This window comes from Amblyomma maculatum, chromosome 1, assembly GCF_055883805.1.
Source record: "Amblyomma maculatum isolate TAMU_Amacu chromosome 1, ASM5588380v1, whole genome shotgun sequence".
Taxonomy (NCBI): Eukaryota; Metazoa; Arthropoda; class Arachnida; order Ixodida; family Ixodidae; genus Amblyomma; species Amblyomma maculatum.
Genome location: NC_139344.1, coordinates 86,953,238 through 86,972,059, shown reverse-complemented (window position 1 = coordinate 86,972,059; position 18,822 = coordinate 86,953,238). Strand labels below are relative to the sequence as shown.

The following is an 18,822-nucleotide window of genomic DNA, read 5'->3' as shown; positions in this document are numbered from 1 at the left end:
AAAGTCGTGCTGTCCGGCTCAGAACTGAATCATCCGAGCAAGATGGTACACCGGGCTAGGTTTATAGGGAAGTGCTGAAGAGCCCTTAACTGAGGGCTCTTCCCGGTCCTGGACATGGCAAACTTCTAATTGTAAAACAAAAAAAAAATAATAATAATAGTTTTGCACTGTCATTATCGCCAGCTTTAGAAGTTTTCTTACGCATTCAGGGCTTTTAAATCAGTGATTTCGCCCTATGTGTGTCTGGGAGCTTGCGGAAGAAACCTGTTAGAAGAAAATAAAAGCGGACAACCCCTAACAGCGACATCCCGGTGCAAGATATAGAGTACGATGTATGTCATCCAGGTCTGAGCCGGACAGCACGACTTTTCTCTGGCGGAATTAGAATTAGGCATGGAGAGGAGGGGAAAGGGAAGAGAGTGCCAGGTTGAGTTGACACAGCCAAGCCGACTGTATGAGGAGAGGTGCTCATATCAATGCGAGCATATGTCTGCTACAAATGGGCGGAAAGGTCATGCGCTTTCATTCTTGTATTCTTGAATGACGTTCAACAGAGCTCCAATGTCTCCCGAGCCTTCACCTCCGCATCAGAGCGGGCGCTGGGGGCGCGCGTACGCACCCACACACACATATACGTACTAGCGTATGTTGCCAGACCAAGTTCGGCAGCCGCGGGAGGCCAATCTCGCCACTCCGTCTCTAACGGCGATGCATGCTGGCTAAGGAGGCCACCAAGGCGGGGCTGACGCTATCTTTAGGCAGCGCTTGGGCCCTCTAATTTTGGACAAGGAGCAAAGAGAGCATCCGCGTATCCGCCAGCCGCCAGCCGCCGCCCACCGCTGTTCGGCGTCCGTGCACGAGCGGATCGCGCGCGCGGCGAGAAAAAGAAAAAAGAAATAGCATCATGGCATCCACCACGACCACGGTCAGGACCACGGTGGTCAGGGAGGGACCAACCATCAAGTTCGTCTCCGTCCAGCAGGGCTTCATCTCGACCATAAGCGGCCTGCTTACAGCCATCGAAATGGTACGCCCCACACCCCCGCGCTCGCGCCGTCACCGTACATGTGTACTGCCACCGAATGGACCGCTCTCTTGGCATCTGCGTCCTCGCGGCCGCCGGTCAGGAGAAACAACGTTCTCTGGCAGATTCGTAGACCGTCCGCCGACGATCGACGCTCCTCTGGCCCGCCCACGATAAGTTGTAACCTAAAGGTGCCGTTTTCGATATGTGACTTAACTTAATTCCCAGCTTTCCTATTTGCGTGTGTACCAGCCACGCTTGGGGCACGTAAACGAATGCAACTTCTTGGGAAAATAAAGCTTAGAGGATATTCGCTCAGATGCGAAAAAAGGTGTATTCGACATGTGCGCGATGAACACTTTGGTAAAAAGAGGTCGGCTAGTTTCCACTTCCAAAGAATGACGAGCGCGACTGGAAAGCGAAAGCTGACCGCGCCTTCAGTCTTTGCGCATCAGTCTCCATGCGTTCGCGTCCCAGTTTTTCGCTGTCTCATTTGTGTTCAATTTTTCCGCAAGAGCATACCTAATGGAGTTACCAAGAGAGCTGAAAAAATGGCGCGTTCGCGCGTCGTGGTCAGCTTTGGCGTCAGATCACTAATGTATTCTGATCAGTCGCAAAAACTCTTTTCGATTTCGTAGCCATACAGAAGTCTTGAACGGTGATGAATAAAAGGCCCGCTCATTCGTTGGTTTTTGTTTTCGTACTTAAGCAAGCGCCCTTAAATTTACCCAAAAAAAGGTTCAAGTGTGTTCCAAAACGAGAGAAAAAAAAGAAACAAAGAACGATGCTCTCTCGTACTTCAAAAGAGACTGAACAACTGGATATAGAATTATGAACGGTACCTATTCCCGAACATTAGGCTGTTTGGATTTCTACACCGCAACTGTCGCGATGGGAGCCGATCCTAACGTCTTGTAGTATCTCAAAGTATCGCGGGAAAATGCTGTTGCACCCTTAATTCTTGTCGGAGTTCACAATTGCCACAAATGTCTACGTCGGGTAAAGGCGTGTTTTACGCGAGCTACTTTTACCGTCATTTACTTTTTTTTTTTTGCTCCGCAATTGAAATATTAAACAACTGCAACCTTTATTGCGTTTTATTGGGACCGTGTGAGATAATTTACTGGGTCTCTTCCTCATTAATGTCGGCAGTAAGAAAAACTGAACTCCCGGTCTTACTTAAAATAAAATAAAATAAAAATAAAATAAAATAAAATAAAATTAAATAAAAATAAAATCATCGCGTCTGTGTGTGTGTATGTGGAACGGTGACTTAGTCGAACAAGACTGCATGGTTGGTTTTTTTTTTTTTTTTTCTAATCTCTTTGGCTGAGGGGACTTTTGCACTTTCGCGCCAATGTTAAACACGGATAACGGCTAAAATGCGGATGTACTCAGAGAAGCATTTTCATTTTCAGCTCTCGAGGTTATGTCCCATGCTCTTTTAATTTGTTGCATGCGTGAAGGAAAAAATAATGCGCATGCGTACGTGTGTGCCTACGTGTGAAAGTGCGCCTGTGTGCATCGGTGTATTCGAGTAAACTGAGTGTGATGAAGTTCAGTTATATTTTTTACCGTTGCGTAGTCAACCTGGATCCCGTAACAAGCAGCTTTATTTTGTTCCTATATAGCCCTTACATCAAGGCAATCAGGGCGCTCAGACGGCGTGCCATAAGATGGCTTTTGCCACGAACTGCGGCCCTAGAGAGGTTGACATCGATGGCTGATGGAGTAGGCAGCAAGGGACGCGGAAGAATTGGTGGTCGACGGTATCACTGCGACTGAAGGGTTGTTGAAGTCCTCATCTCAGACAATATGGGGAGGCTAAGTTTCGTTAATGCGATGCCAAACGTGGTGCGAGAGTAAGGAGTGGGTACGGAATCGGCCGACATCGAGTAGTGGCTCGTGCGTAACGTTGGCAGGGGGGAAAAGCGCGCGCGCGCGCGTGTGTGTGTGTGTGTGCGTGCGTGCGTGCGTGTGTGTGTGTGTGTGTGTGTGTGTGTGTGTGTGTGTGTGTGTGTGTGTGTGTGTGTGTGTGTGTGTGTGTGTGTGTGTGTGTGTGTGTGTGTGTGTGTGTGTGTGTGTGTGTGTGTGTGTGTGTGTGTGTGTGTGTGTGGGTGGGTGGGTGTGGGTGTGGGTGTGGGTGTGGGTGTGTGTGTGTGTGTTAGAGAGGGAGGGGGGGGAGCACCTTTATTGTATAAGAAAGAGGATGAGCCAGCGTAGATGGTGATTGCCGGCACATTTTTGGCCCGCGTCCGTAGTCCGGAATGCTGCAAGATTCCGCCGCTTCTCGAGCCTGGCGTGCGAGAGCACTCGACGTGGAAGCTTAGGTCTCCCAGCCTCTTTAGTAGGGGTAGGGTGGGGAGGGATGTGGGGACTGCGCTGACAGGCTTACATTATGTAGGATAGAGAACATAGCTCGTCAAAGTGTGGGCACAAATTATTCGCTTTCGGATCGTAGAGACACCATGTATGTGTTCGTCTGTCTGTCGCAGAATGCGTTCGTCTGGCTTCGACAGCCCCCCGGCAAAGGGAGGCGTGATTCACGACAATTAATGAAGATAACGTCCAGCCAGTGATAGCTGCGTACTTGCAGCCATCCGACGGCCGCTCATGGAGTGTGTTATGGCATGCTTTGTACTGCTAATAACAGCTCATATTCATATAAGCATGACCAGGCACCTACACTAGCCAAAAGTGATGGTCACAGTGCTTGTGAGCTTAGACCAATTATTTTTGAGCAGTGAAGGCTTGTCTATGTAGCGTGGTAAACTGCACGAGGGTTCTTGGAAATGTGTGAAAACGTAAGTGGAGATTGGTGTTGGCAGAGTTCGGGTAGCACGTTGTGTGCAAAGGACGATGGCTTCCCCTTTGAAGGCCGTGAAATGGGAGTCGGAGTATGATTGGGGGTGTTCGATCTTACGGTCTCTGTGGCAGAGCAATGCTTTTTGATCAGTATTATTAGGCAATCGTTTAATGAGAGGCGGCGGCAGCATACTGCGATTTCGTACTTGTCCTGTAGTTGGCTTTAGCAAGCAGAGTCAACTCGCCCCCAGTTACTCTGATAAGCCGGATAAGCTTGAAGACAGGTTTATCCGGTTGCCGTGAGCAGGAGTACAGCGGACGGGAGACGTCGGGGGTGGTTCAACGGCTGACCTCTGTGTCATGAGCCGCCCTAGTGAGTGATCGCCGAGGTCTCGCTTATATGACCTGCACGCACATATGATGACCTCAGTCGTAAAAGGTGGAAGAGCGCTCTGCGGCCAGCTGAAAGAGCGCGTTCATTTGTTTTCAGGTTTTGGGCATAATCGTCTTCTCGCTGGCCATGCTGTGGCTCACCAGGGGAGCCGTTCTCTTCCTCATCCTGATATCCTTCACCTTCTGGATAATGTCCTTCCTTATTCTTGTCTCATCGGCGTTTTCTGCAAGCGGAACATTGCTGCCGACGACGCTGTTCGTAAGTTGGCTCGCTGTTTTCACCACTCCAAGAACCGCACTCAGTCCCAAGACCAACTAGTATAAGCCTAAAGCTTTTTATTGCGGGGCGAAATAAATGCCACAGTCGCGGGCACAAACAACGATGCATATCGCAAGTATGCAAAGGTTCGTGCACTATAATCAGGTCACTGGCCAATAGTGTACAAACGTCGCCCATTCAGCCACTGTTACATCATTAATCATTTGCTTTGTGCTAACATGCGTCGATGTTGCTTAGTGCTTCGTAGAAAAAAAAAAAAAAGAGGGGCTTGAGTGAAAGAGCAGTTTATAAATGTCGATACTGTGTCCTGCCGTCTCGCATCGGTGCGAATCGAGCAATGTCATTTTTCTATCTTTTTTCTTGCCCACACTAATTCACGTTTGAATGCGCGTCATCTTCATCTCCAACCCGTGAAAATGGCACGATTTGCAATGTAGAACTTGGGTCTTTATTTTTATTTCTTCTCTATAAATGGGCAATTACACCTGTACTGTTCTCTGCGCTTAAATATAAGAACACGAGCACTGAAAGCGTGGTTCCCTTACAGAGTGTAAACGAAGTGCAGGAGAGAAAAAAAAAAAAGATGGCAAGAGAACTACGGGTCACTTGAACGCTGGATATCAGGCACGCACACATACCCGCTTGCCCTAATTCGACAAGCAGCGAACGCAGCACCCACCAAAGCTTTGCTCCGATTATTACGATAACTAATTATCGACAGTGTACCGCCATGCGTTCTGCGGCCTCGTTGTACCAGCTGTGTCATGCCGTCAAGTCCAGACAGGAAGATATACCCCGAACTCTTTAAGTATTTTTGTAACATGTTCATGGCTGTGCTGAAAACTCATAGTTCCATGCTCCCTTGTTCGATGTGCGAATAGCTTCTCAGCTTACAATCAGCTTTGTGCACACGCACTTTCTGTGTAAAACGAGTGTCCGTACACTAATAAATAAAGCTCGAGTATATACGTATGAATGAAACTTTGTGGATGCTCGTCCTCTGCAAAATTACAAAAAAAAAAAGAAAAAAAAAACGGCGCGAGGAGTTGACAAAGAAAGGCGAAACATAGCCAACGGCTGATAGCTGGTCCTTTAAGCGCGCGAATCAATCGCTACAAAGCAGCAGAACTCGAGCGAGTTTTCAGTAAGCCGCTCACTGCGCTCCGTCGTCTCAGAAGAGCGAGTGCTCTCTTGAACTATAGTCATTGTCGCAACTTTATCCTATATACGTACGCAATCTCGCGCACGTCGCCTGCAGCGCGGGCGTCGTATTTTATTATGAACGCATTACGCCCGATGAACACCAATACCTTTCAAGCCTAGCTGTGATAATGATCGTGAACATCAGTGTGCGCCATTGCAAACAGAGAAGGCCTGCACGCACGGTACGCGAGAAAATAAGAACGGAACAGAGACGGCGACAGACTCTCGTGTCGTCCTCTCCGATCCTTGCTCTTTCACCCTTCCTTTTTCCCAATCCAGTTACGAGAACAGAGCTCATAACATGCCCAGCCACCGCACTCGCAGTGACCCCAATTTCCTGTTTCCAGTATATGGTGTTTCACTGCACGGCCTTCCTCTTCTACCTAAGCGGCGGTGTTTCGACGATCATCAGCAGTTACCACGGCGTCACCATCGCAGCCGGGGTAAGTCCATAGGTTGTACAATACAGCCGGGTCCCTCGCCAGCATGAACGAAGCATTTCAGCATGGACGCTAATTATCACAGCTGATGATTTCCATTACCCTCTCATTTCAGGGTGAATGGGGTTGCCTGTCTCTGTCGACAACTGAGTCATGCAATACAGGAAACAAGCACCGGGAGATTTGCAGTTAATTTCAGACATTGCGTCTGAAGTCCTATTAAGGGCGACCTTTCCACAATATTTTGCGTCGCCCTCAAATGATCGCGTTTAAATAATGCTGCAAACTGCAGTGATATTACATTACACTAAGAAGCAATAAGTACCGTATAATCAGCCGCTTATAACTAACAGTAAGTATATTTAGAAGAGCCAACGTATACATGATAGTACTACATGGCGGATACGTTTCAATAACGAGCATACCACATTCAACAGAAATCACAGTAATGAAGAGAGCTTTAAGTGCATCCGCAGCAAACATGACATTCAGCTTTCTGGACCAGACCAGCAAGTTTTCTTGCACAGTACTGAAGGTTTCTAGGCGGTACTTAGACAAGAGGACCACGCATTGAGCGCCGTCTGGAATCACCCAAATCTCGTTGAAATGTTTTGGTTAACCACCCGTGTCTAGTGCGTAGCAGACTCAACATCACGAGGACCACAGCCGACATACATTCGTGAGCTTGAGTGTTTCAAAAGAAATGAAAATAATTTCGACCTAGCGTAATGTAATATGCAGCAATTCATCTGTTTCGGGTATGAAGCAGAAAAAAAAAAAAAGACATTCATGCGAGAGTTACACCTTCCTTCTCGCACCATGCTCGCGCTTCGACGGGAATTTGGAAACCAGGGGTGAGGAACGTTTCGTCAAGCTCGTTACCCACCTCGGAAAACGAATGACTGAACATCCTTTTACACATCTTTTGGCATTTAAGTTTTGTAGGCTACGAGAGCTGTCTCATAGCAGATCTGTCCGGCGTGTGAACTGACTGTATATGAAAGTGTTCGCCTAGGAAAGTGTTTGCCTAGGTTTCAGCTAGGAGGTGCACCGTCAAGACAACTATATTACGTTTTCGCCGCGCGGCAGCTTTGAGCAGCTGATTTTGTGACGCCCACCGTGTGTACGTTATAAACGGACTACGTTGTGGAAGTTTTTATCACAGATAACTGTTATGCGCTTAAAACACTCGCTATAAACCGAACGTCTAATTATTTTCTCCGACTGTTTTTCCAACAGGTTCTCGGACTGGTGGCCTCGGTCTTCCACCTGATCCACACTGGATTCGCTTACAAGAAGAAAATATGAGCCCAGTCAACGTGTCGGCCTTCAACAGCCGATATACCGAGTGACGCGGCGACTCGAAGCCGGTCGGAGGCGACGATCGCAAACAGCACTCGGGCAGTGAGGAGTGACGCGGCAGAGAAGGGGGTTCAGGCATGCGCTGCGCAGCAGTCGACCTGCTCCGCTTTGCGGCGCGCAGCAGCTGTGGGCACCGCGGCACGTGTGCGCTATTGTAGACGTCATGTATGCACAGTTCGCTGTTTTCACCAGGCAATTATGTGTCACGCGTGTAATGTAAGCTCAGCTGCCAATATCGGTGACGCATTAGAGCGGTCGACACCGCGAGCTTGTATCATGCTTCTCATGCAGTGCAACATTTTCTTTTCTTTTTGACGTCGGAATAAACTAACCCATTCGAAAGGTGCGTTTTTCCTGAGCGCCGACCAAGGAACTTAACGAGAGGCTCAGTGCCTCTGAAAGAGTTGAGTACGAGGTACACGCACCGAGGACGGCGAATGCAGTAGCCAAGAAAATGAAGAAGTGTTGTTTGTTGACCTGCTACGCTTGCTCGTAAGTAAGGCTGGCTCATGAATGTCCGGTGCAAGTGAGTGGTCAGAATAGACAGCGCCTAGAGGAAATATACCGCCCGATCACGGACGAGTTCCGCGATCGAACGCACTACTTTTCCAACCTTGTCCCGTAGTGCGTGCCCTACTCCCGGAAAGCATGCATCGCCACACAAACATGTGTATTGAGAGGAAGCCATAGTAGTGATGACAGTGGTTGGAATGTTAATTAGGCTAGTCAGTGCGCGATGACGGTTAGAAATATACTTGTAAAAACGGATTTCTTAATACATAAAATTTTAGAACTGAAATTTTTAATACATAAATAATTTTTTCGTATCATCTGACCAAAACGAAGAGGGTTCGCGCGTGAGAGAGTGTGAGAAAATGATCAAGGAAAGATGGGGGGGGGGGGGGGGGAGGGGGGGGGCAACGACAGAATGTGCCGCATTTAGGCTACGCAACGTTCGCTAATGTCAAGTAGAAGGCGGCATGCCCGCAAACCCACTGCATCCCCACACCGCATGCTATGCTTTTGCCGACCGCACACGGCGGCTATCCTATCTGCATTTGTTAGTGGGGCACATAAGTGTATGTTTATGCACTCTAGCCTTAGAGTGCTTTTTTGTTCGCACACTCTCCTTTTTTTTTTTTTTCCTATGCGAGGACACCCTCAATGTCAGACGCAGAGGCCGAAGTTGCGTTGGTTAAACGGCATCACCTTTGACTATGACAATGGACATATAATGTCCTGTCAGGCTAAAAGCGCCATTTAAACCATGGTTAAAGTAAAGAGGTTGTTAAAACATTTCATGCCACGTATGCACATGGCGCGACCGCCGCAGTTACTGAATTCATAACAGCAGCGCAGGCTGTATGCACAGGTCGTGGTTCAGTTCCAAAGGCGTTGTGTTACATTTTGTTGTCTAATATAGCTATAATGTAAAAATCAAAACTTATTCCTCCTAATAATAAAAAAAAAAATGCCCTGGGCTCCCTTTGGCTTATGACCCTTGGTCTCAGAATTAGATGTTCTCCACGCATGTTTGAGAGCGATTCGTCTTGCTGAACCCGCAGCCAAACGATACATAACTTGACGAACTGATACCAGGAATCGCCGTCACACTTGCTCTCAATGACATAGACAATATGACGTATTTTGACCATGCATGGTGATTTTTCACCACGAATCCTAACTTAACGCCTGAACGACCTTTTAGTCAAGCAGCTGCATCCTGTATGTTCCTGCTTGGAAGTTTTCTCGGTGCGACGCGAGTTTTAGCGGCCGCAGCTAAATACGCTTGGTGGCCAAAATCCGTTCGCGGGACACTGGTCTCCTCAAATAACAGCAAAGCTGACATGTTTCAGTGTTTCAGTTTGACGAAAAAAAAAAAAATGTGTTGGAAATCCAAGGGCTAGGATGTTTTTGGGTCCCGTAATTATCTTTTTAGAGTATAAACGCCAAGAGAACATCAATATCAGCATACATCGATAACCTTTCAGAGATGTCAAAATGCATATTAAAAAAAAAAAAAGAAAAAAGAAACACACAGAGCTGGATGAGTAAGAAAACAGCTTGAACCTCAATTGCATTTGACGACTCACTGAACACTTTTCGTACTACCTATGATGGTAGTGTTTTCAACTAGCAAGTTGACTGACCGCACCTCGTAATTTTTTTTTTTTTAGAATAACAACACCCCGAAAGTGACATTTTTTCTTATATATGCGGTTTAGCTCACCGCTTTGTAGACCTATGGATTTGTTTCGACTATCTGGGGATTTTAAGAGTGCACTGACATCGTGCAGCAGACAGTTGCTTCCACTGAAATGAGGCCTCCTCTGCCTCAGTAATTATCTCGACGTTGAGATCAGTCGGTAGCCATAGCCAATGAGACAACGTGGTAGGTTAGGGCGCGACAGAAAATAAGATACTTTGTGACTGGTATAGGTTACCTCAGTGTGACGTGTGTTACACTAAGAAGCTCAAAAGGCACAAGAGATAAAACGAAAAATAAACATCTAACGATGGTTACACATACGGCCGGCCTAATTCTGTCGCGCAAAGTTTAAACGTCACGGCTGACGTCATTGTTATCTATCCTGGCGGCCACGCCCGTCCACCACTGGGTATGATCAGATCCTTGAGCAGTTCCTTAAGATCGCTGAACAATCACGGCACGAATACTTTAACGAACCTATTTAATCAATCAGATATTCGGCAGCGGATTGGAGGCCGCCAAAGCCGTACCAGTATAGGGCATTGCAATCTACTGAGTACAATTTTTTTTTAGCACTTTATCTGCTGAAGAGTTATGGATAACCTTGATTATAATGATCACATATTTCAAAATCATCACAGATTCCGGAGAGTTTATGTTGTTAGACCTGATAATTTGATTTTATTACGGACATTCGTTCTAATCTGCATTCCTTAGAAGACACTCTGGCTATATTTATTAAGCGTAAAAAAAGCTTGATTTTCGTTTGGTTATTGACCTCAATGCCCGAAATATGAACCCGTTAATTATCAGTTTGTTAAAAAATGTTTCTGTCGAACATATGTCAATACGTCGAAATAAGCAACAGAAAATCATCTATGATCTTTCATGCTTGACGTTTCTCACGAGACCATACTGGGCGCTGTTAATTTCTTGTATAAGCATTACTCTCCTAACTGCCTCTAACATTTGATCGGCTGGGTTTTCAAATGAGGCTGTAAAAAGTACACTGAACTGGCACTGTATTCAAGATGACCTCGGTAAGTTACCTTGATGATGCGAATAAATTATGGATGATCGTATTTCTGCAAGCAAGCATACGATTTTTCGGACTAGCATGTCTTTTGTGCAGAAGTATATACTCTCGTCTTGGCTTCGGGGTGCACTTCGAAATATTTCCGCTCTATTTTGGGCTACCGATATCGACGAATTTATTGAATAAAATGTGAGTTCTTCGGGTGTGAAAATAACTTGGCCATATTTGACGGGAAGACAATTGCGAGGGCCCTAACAATTTTGACTGCAATTAAGAGATCAAATGCTCATGAATTCAGATTGAAGCCCGTGGGGTCCTTTTTCTTCAGAAAAGGTGAATTTCCCTTTTGCGCACAGAGTAGAAGTGAACCGTTGTGCTTCCATCGCGCGTCTTTTTAACGAGTGTCAGACTGTGCTTTGTTTCAAGGTTTTCAGATAGCATGCAGGCCGAAAACTCGCGATTTCTTCCCCAGCTGGACGCTATAGTGCACCTCTCTTCGCCTTCAATCTAATCAAAATCTAATCAAAGCATGAATTATTACGCACCTCTTATCTTTGTGAATTTCTTCCTGCGGCCTTTGCATTCGCTGCACGTGGATGTGAGAAAATCGTTCTCTATACTTAAAATTGTATGTGCCGGCAGGGAAACGGTGCACATGCCGTAGCAGGTATAGAAGTCGGTAGTCGAAACAAATGCTATGTTAGGACTGGCCATCTCACACATGGCCTGGTCAACGCAAGTCATATCTCTTCAAATCTTTACATTCTCCAACGCCATCAACAGCGCAGTGTTTGTTGAACCTACGCTTTCAGTGCGGAAGCTGTACTTCTCTCGCGCCAACTTCCAATGTGATCTGGCTCCGAACATTTTGAAACTTCGCGCCGTGCAGCAAGCATCGTCTTCAATCTCCAAGGTCACTAATCTGCGCAAGCTGGGTATACTACGCATGCGCCAGTATCATCTGCACCTCGCACAGCATGCGCCGCAAAAAACATTGCCGCGTTTGGGTATCAAACCCACGCCGGAACTTACATATTGGCTTCCTCGTCCCAGGCACGAGAACACTATGATATCACCGCAGCTGATCATGCCTTGCTTAATACAATTGCAACACACTATACAGCGCTCTGCAGAAAAAAAAAAAAAAAAAAAACGCCGTCCTCATAAAGTTCTAAATGCAACACACTCTCGCACTGTGCAGCAAACATCGTCGTCTTCATGAACTTCAATCTCCGCCGCTCCTTCAGTTATCCTAGATAAATACGCCATACACATACGCCATCTGGGCGAATGTGGGCGAGGTCCGCGAGCATAGTGCCGGAATGAATTAATTAATGGGTAAATCCACCAGGTGGCGTGACAAAAAGAGGCGGCGTGGCATAGAGGAAGCCACTCTCGGTAAAGACAGAGAACGCAGCAATACCAGACAGGCTTCCTAGACCATTAAACGAAAAGAAGCTAATCCAGCCATGCAGTTGCCGAGAAGAATCGGTCTCTATCCATCACAGGCCCGACGATTACGCCGCAAGTGTACAGTTGTCCATTGGGACAATTTCCGCGCCATTCTTCAAAACCACTCTGTGGAGTCGGCACCGTCGCTTCTAGACCGCATAAAAAGAGCACTAAATGAGGCTCGCATAAAAAGAGCACTAAATGAGGCTACAACTATTAACTGGGTGGAGGTTGGTCGACCAACACCGGATGTACCTCTGCTCAACTTGTGGGCTGCTCGTCGACAAGCGGAATTGACTGCAACCAGAGACCCAACTTCTGCGCATGCACGTACAAGACTAAATTACATTACTGCTAAGGCTCGAAGGTATGAGCGTGATCTCTCACGGCGACAATGGCACCTGTGGTGCGAGCAGTTCTCCACGCAGTCATCGAATGCCCATCTTTGGCGAACTTTCCATGCCATGGAGCACAGTTGTCGTCGTCCTGATGCAGCGGCCACAGCATGCTTTGCAGCAAACTTGTCTCCGAATGATTTCGCAAGACAAGCAACACGTAAGTTTTTCCCCAAGTACCACGTGTTGCCTGCACCAGTTACAAGACCTTACTTGTGGGGCATGCCAGCCCATGTCGACAAGCTGCCATCTGCTGCCGACACCGAGGGAATCGCGAGCCCATTCTCCATGCCCGAATTGCTTGCAGCTATATATGAAGCCAACGGAAAGACAGCGCCCGGTCCGGACTCCATTACGTACGAGGTTTACAAGAACCTCAGTGGTGATGCACTTCCTCAACTCCTTGACACCATTAACAAGGTATGGCTAGACGGCGATGTACCAGACAGCTGGAAATCGGCTATTGTGATCCCTATTCCAAAGCCGGGGAAAGCACCAACAGACCTAAGCAACTTTCGACCTATTTCCTTAACAGTAACAATTTGCAAGATTGCTGAGAAAATGCTCGCCACACGAATCTCGTGGTGGCTTGAACATCACGGTTTCTACCACCCGGCCCAGATTGGCTTTCGACCATCTATAGGCACAGAAGACGGATTGGCTGTCTTGGCGTCCTCCGTTTTATCATCAACACGCAGCCACAATGTACGCACCGTCCTCGCCATGGATGTAGAAAAGGCTTACGATAATATCAGTCATGCTGCCATTCTGGATTCAATTGACATGCTTCATTTACTACTTAGAGTACGCAATTTTGTAAAATCTTTCCTTGAAAGTAGACAATTTGCAATACGCCTCAATAACGAGGCCATAGGATCATTTGTCCCTCTTCGCGGCGTACCCCAGGGATCGGTGTTGTCACCAACATTATTTAATATTGCGTTTATCTCACTTGCATGGCGGTTACATGAAATTTCTGATGTTAAATTCTTAATATACGCTGATGACATCACGGTGTGGAGCACACACAACGACCTACTGACTCAATCATCGGCCCTGCAATCAGCTTTAGATATTACGTGCACATATGCATCTTCCATTGGCCTTGAACTTTCCGCCAGTAAAACTACGTTCATATCAGTCGCCAACCGCTGGGGCCGCCGTAAACTATCGGCAACTCCTATTCGTCTACATCTATCCGGAACCCCACTTCAGGAAAGTCCAACAGTAAAAATATTGGGCTTAACAATTCATGAATCAGGAACTGGAACTACATGGCTGTCTGGCGCTAAAAAACAGGCGTTACAGACACTGGGTTTAATTAGACGCATTGCTCTAAAAATGGGCGGCGCTCGCTCAGATGTTGCGCGACAGTTGGTGAGGGCAGTTGTGCAACCGCGCCTTGTTTATCAAGCCCAATTTCAGCATTTGACAAGGGCACAATGGGATCGACTTGAGGCTATAAATCGAGAGGCAATGAGGGTCATTACCTGCCTCCCTCGCATTACACCAGTCGTGGCGCTCCAAGAAAACGCACAACTAAACATAATAGATGAACTGGTGCAGCAGCGACGTGATGCACGCAAGCTTAAGGCCACACTCTCTCACGCAACGTGCGCTCTGAAGGCTTATGCTTCGAAACATTCAATACTACCACCGCCCCTGCCAGTTCTTCCTCCTTGGCGTTTTGTACAGCTGAGCGATAACAAGCCAACTGATTTACGCCGACCAAGAACACAGGAAACGGCGTCGTCACTTCGCGACCGAATTATGGAACAGGACGCCCGCTTGCCACATGGTTCCATTATAATTTACGTCGACGCAAGCATCAAAGCCTGTGAAGTGATAACAGCAGTTTACTGTCCTAGCAAATCTTCATTGAACAAGACGTCAACATTTCAATTACCGGAACCTCCACCTTCTTTTTGTGCGGAACTGCTTGCAGTGCAAGAGGCGCTTCGCTCTGTGACCGCCATTTCCATGCTTCTCGGCCCATATTATCATACGTACAGATGCTCTCCAGGTGACAAAGCTACTTAGACGAGTTAGTAGTAGCCCGGAAATCTGCCAGAACATACACAGTCTAGCGGCTCGCATACCAAATCCAATTCGTATTGAATGGACTCCGCGTGACCTTTTAAGTGCTCAAAGCCAAGTAGATTCTGCGACCCGCCTTTCAAACTCAACATCGACATCGCCAAACCTCATAAAATTGGACAATGCCACCCTGCTTTTAACAAGAAAGGAGCACCTTCGGCGCCGTACACGTGCTCTTATACCTCCGTGTACGGTAAGCCTCCCCCGCGGTCTAACCCGTGCAGAGGAGGTGGCGCTTCGGAGGATTAGAGTTGGGGTGGCCCTAACACCAGCAGTGATCCGAAAGTGGCCACAATTTTGGTATTTATACCCACACCCTGGGTGCCCCATCTGCAAGTCAAGAAATATAGAAGCTGACATCCATCACCTACTGTGGGATTGTCCAGCGTTGAAGCCAACGCGGATCCGGCACCTGGTGGCAGCTGGCCTCTCCCCCCATAATCCGCAGTCATATGCTGTTTGGACACTGGGACCGCATCATCGTTCACTCCTCGATTTCATTGCATCAGCCAACCTTTTTTTATTTATTTGACCACACCCTTCATCCATCATAGCATTCCTTTTATGCCTCGAGGCAATAAACTTCGCAAAAAAAAAATAAAAATTACCAAGCGCGGAAGCGACAAAAGGTCGCAGCGGCAGCAGCAACGGCGGCTGCGGCCAATGGCTTACGCTCGTGAAACTTCGTTCAATGTTGAACTTCTACTATACACTTTTCTTAAGTACAAAAGAATCGCTATCTAAAAATCAGAAAGCTGTATTTATCTAGTGAAGATTTTTGGTAATTACTTTTTGTCCCGGCAGCTTGCGAGCGGCAACTTACCCCGCCTGACATTATTCGCATTCAATCCACTGACGCCTTTTGTAAACGTTGCGAGTTTGAAATGTTTGTAGCGAAATTTTTAACAACGGCACAGCCCTCTATTGTAACGCCTGAAAAGGGAAAAAAATGTAACTAATTCAATAAATATAAATGGTTATGACTACCTTACTGCCGTAGGAAATATTGATGCAGCCTCGTTTACAGCTCGAACAAACCAACCTCGTACAGAACTCGTAATTGTGTTTAGCACTTATGTGTTGTCAATTAAAAAAATAAATTCCTGTTCTTGCTGAGAACATTAATTTGTTAGATTTTTACTATCAGTGTTTGGTGCGTGCACTTGCCCTCCCGACTTTCGCTTTATTTGTATCTTGTTATTGAACTGTTTTACTCGACTCCGAGCTTTTTGCTGTTTCTTATTCATAACCCGCCCCCTAGGTAATGTTTCTCTGGCTCATTAGGGTATATAAATAAATAATGAAGTGAAAAGCTACTGTTGCAATAAAATGTTTAGGATTTTGAGTGGCAAAATTTAAAAAAAAATGAAAATAGTTTCAAGTATTGCCGCTAAATAAGAAGATTCTTACGCTGTTTGCAGACCAGTAATCTAAAGTGAAAGTAGCTACTCTTGATCAGTTTTCAAAAAAGTTTATCTCTACTGCTTTGAGCGTACTATCGCACAAGAAAAAAAAAATAAAATGATAGCGAGTATGCTTTACGCTTTCATGATTCTTTTGTTGTGAGTTCGCTCGGTAATGGAACGCGTTGTATTTTTTACCATTTTTATTGTTGTTTATTGTTTTTTTTTTTTGTAAGTTGTCATCTGCATTACGATGTATGCTTTTATACTGTATCCCCGTCTACAAAAATGCCCTGAACGGGCGTACATATATAAATAAATAAATAAAAAAAAATCGATGCGCACCGACGCGTAGCATGCGTTATGCACGTCCCATGACGTCGAAACATGTTCCACACCATCGCCTCAAATGGATCAGCGTACAGAAGCTTGAAGGAACGTATGGTACAGCTTGCATCTCAGTCCAGCCCGATAATATTGCGTCTGCCGAGGCTTACCTCTTTGTAGCCGTCACAAAGCTGCGAGGAAGCCGACGAGGCTGGGGGAGTTCGTCAAGCACGCCTCACCCTGCACAGGATGTCGCGGGACGTATACGAAGGGCTCTGTAGGCGGCAGCGCAATACTCCACGACTCTCCGTCGAGCGAAGCCGAGGGAGAAGGCGCGGGGGGTGTTCTCCGGCTGGCCCGCCTTCGTATGCGCGTAACGCGAAGCCGCAGGAAGACAAAGCGGCACATCACGTGCGAGTTGTCGCGTCGCGACACTCCAGGCATACCGACGGGGAGAGCGCGAAAGCCTCCACGGCAAAGATGGTCGTTGCTATCTGGCGATCACGCGAATTGGAGTGAGGTGTGGTACAGAGCTCTCGCTGTTACTTTTCCGACAGGTGTTTCCAGGCATGGCAGTAATTGAATTACTGTGATTTAATTACCTTTTCTCGTAATTTGTAATGTTGTGAATTACTTTTCCGATCTGGTAATTTAGCAATGTAATGAATTACTTTTTGACAGTTATTTCGCAGCAGAAGTAATTAATTCCTTTCGCAATTACTTTTGCTAAAGTGCACCACTGCTCTTTCAATAGACAACGCTGAGAGTGTGCCGCGAAAGCAGGAACGTCGTGCGGTGAGCCTGGGCCAGCGTAATGGATCGTCAAAAGGAGAGTCTCTGCGTCTGAGACTTCCTGTGTCCTGTGTAGCCGGGTAACTTAGTACAGCTATCCTATGCAACCATTCCCCAAGCAGCAGGATGTCAGGCGTCAAGGGCCGCACGAAGGGACAAATCGTGCAAGACGGCCGGAGTTCGAAACTAGTTGGGAGCGTGCAGTAACACTCCCTGTTGCGTTGGCACAGTGGTGCCTGGTCGCACTCGCCGCCACGGGGCGAGGGAGGGTTGGGGTGAGGGGAGATAGGCGGGAGGGTCCATGGTCTGAAAATTACTGAGCGAAAGGTGCCGAGGCCGATTCTTTGAACTATGGAAGCAATAAATAGCACACCTTCGGGACATTCAAACGGCAGAGCTCCGGGACAGCAAGACGCTGGGTTCGCCGCTCATTTCGCGAGTGTTCGACCATGCTTCTTTTCTCGTTTTTTTTTTTTTCTTGCCGTTGTCTTATTTTGTAATGACACGTGCCGTAGTAAAGAGGGAGAGAAAAGTTGTCTGGGGCGAAATTTGGCGGGAAGACGAAAGAATGCATGGATGAAAACTAGAAAGTAATTTAAAAGTAATTGAATTACTCAGCAGACGTAATTGTAATGTAACTTAATTATTTTTGGAGCAGTAATTAGTCATGTAATTTAATCCTTTCAAATTAATTTTGCCACGTATGGGTGTTTCCTTGCGTTTGGAAGTGCGGGCGAAAAAAGTTAATGGCGATTAATCAGAGCGGTGGAAATGAGAGCCCATACGCTGTTTTGAGTCCTTATCAGTAACGAGGAGGGCATGAAAGACTATTTGAGAACTTACAATTCACATTGCGATTTGATACCATGAAACTGACTGTGCAGTTCCATTGCGTTTCAGCGCTGTGGCGGCGAGCAGATCCAACTTTTTGTTGTGCTCTCGTTTCTGATACACGCAGTCTTTCCCTGATTAAGCTCACGTGACCTTCTGCACTCCAGATTGTTCGACGCACGGAGCAATATAGGCACAGCGTCATGTGTTTTCAGTCAAGTCCTCGTTACCAGTGGTACAAAATAGTGGTGCTATGAGGAGGGCTACTTAGCAGTGCCAATTAGTTGCGGTAATTTAGGCTTTAACTAAGTGTTGCTGTAATGCAACGCGTTGTTGCAAATCGCTCGGTGTGAGGTGGTTGCATAAGGACGTTCAACTACCGCACTGAACGAACGCTCCTTGGTAAGCGAGAGGTAGCGCGACCAGCTTTTCTTTTACGATGGAATCGCTTTCTTTCTTGGCGAGGACTAGTTTGGTTTGATTTGCAGCGTTTCCTCTCCCAAAGTGGCTGAGGCTATGAGGGACGCAGTAGTGGAGGGCTCCGTAAATGTCGACCATCTGGGTTTTTTTAACTTGCACTGACATCACCTGCACTGGCGTGCACCGACATGAAACACGTCGACGGACAGTTTTCGTCTCCACGGCGGTCTATAGACAATGATTTCGCATCAAAAGACCGGACAACACTTGAGTGAACCTAACGCTTCCTTCACAGCCGACCAGTGCGCACCCGAAGCATCTGCCCCTGTGCCTATAGTATCTCCACTGAATGG

The 18,822-nt window shown here is 46.9% G+C and overlaps 2 protein-coding genes across 2 annotated transcripts in view; one reads left to right on the top strand and one right to left on the bottom strand.

Annotated features, from left to right (window-relative positions):
- Positions 1-16,711, bottom strand: part of LOC146203086 (DNA-directed RNA polymerase III subunit RPC4-like) — a 113,358-nt gene extending 96,647 nt beyond the window's left edge. The window contains exon 1 of the mRNA XM_084588511.1: positions 16,597-16,711. The gene's annotated coding sequence lies outside the window, so the exon portion shown is untranslated. The remainder of the gene's footprint in view (positions 1-16,596) is intronic.
- Positions 779-7,867, top strand: LOC146203087 (uncharacterized). Its single transcript, XM_084588513.1, has 4 exons — positions 779-1,027; positions 4,320-4,481; positions 6,053-6,148; positions 7,385-7,867. The coding sequence occupies exons 1-4, from the start codon at positions 905-907 to the stop codon at positions 7,451-7,453; spliced, it is 450 nt and encodes a 149-aa protein (XP_084444639.1). The 5' UTR covers positions 779-904; the 3' UTR covers positions 7,454-7,867.
- Positions 16,712-18,822: the final 2,111 nt, after the last annotated feature.

Bases quoted from the DNA above. Each gene is read 5' to 3' on its own strand.
- LOC146203087 (XM_084588513.1), top strand. From the start codon at position 905: ATGGCATCCACCACGACCACGGTCAGGACCACGGTGGTCAGGGAGGGA. The intron at 1,028-4,319 runs GTACGCCCCACA...ATTTGTTTTCAG, and splicing joins TGCTTACAGCCATCGAAATG to GTTTTGGGCATAATCGTCTT. The intron at 6,149-7,384 runs GTAAGTCCATAG...TTTTTCCAACAG, and splicing joins GCGTCACCATCGCAGCCGGG to GTTCTCGGACTGGTGGCCTC.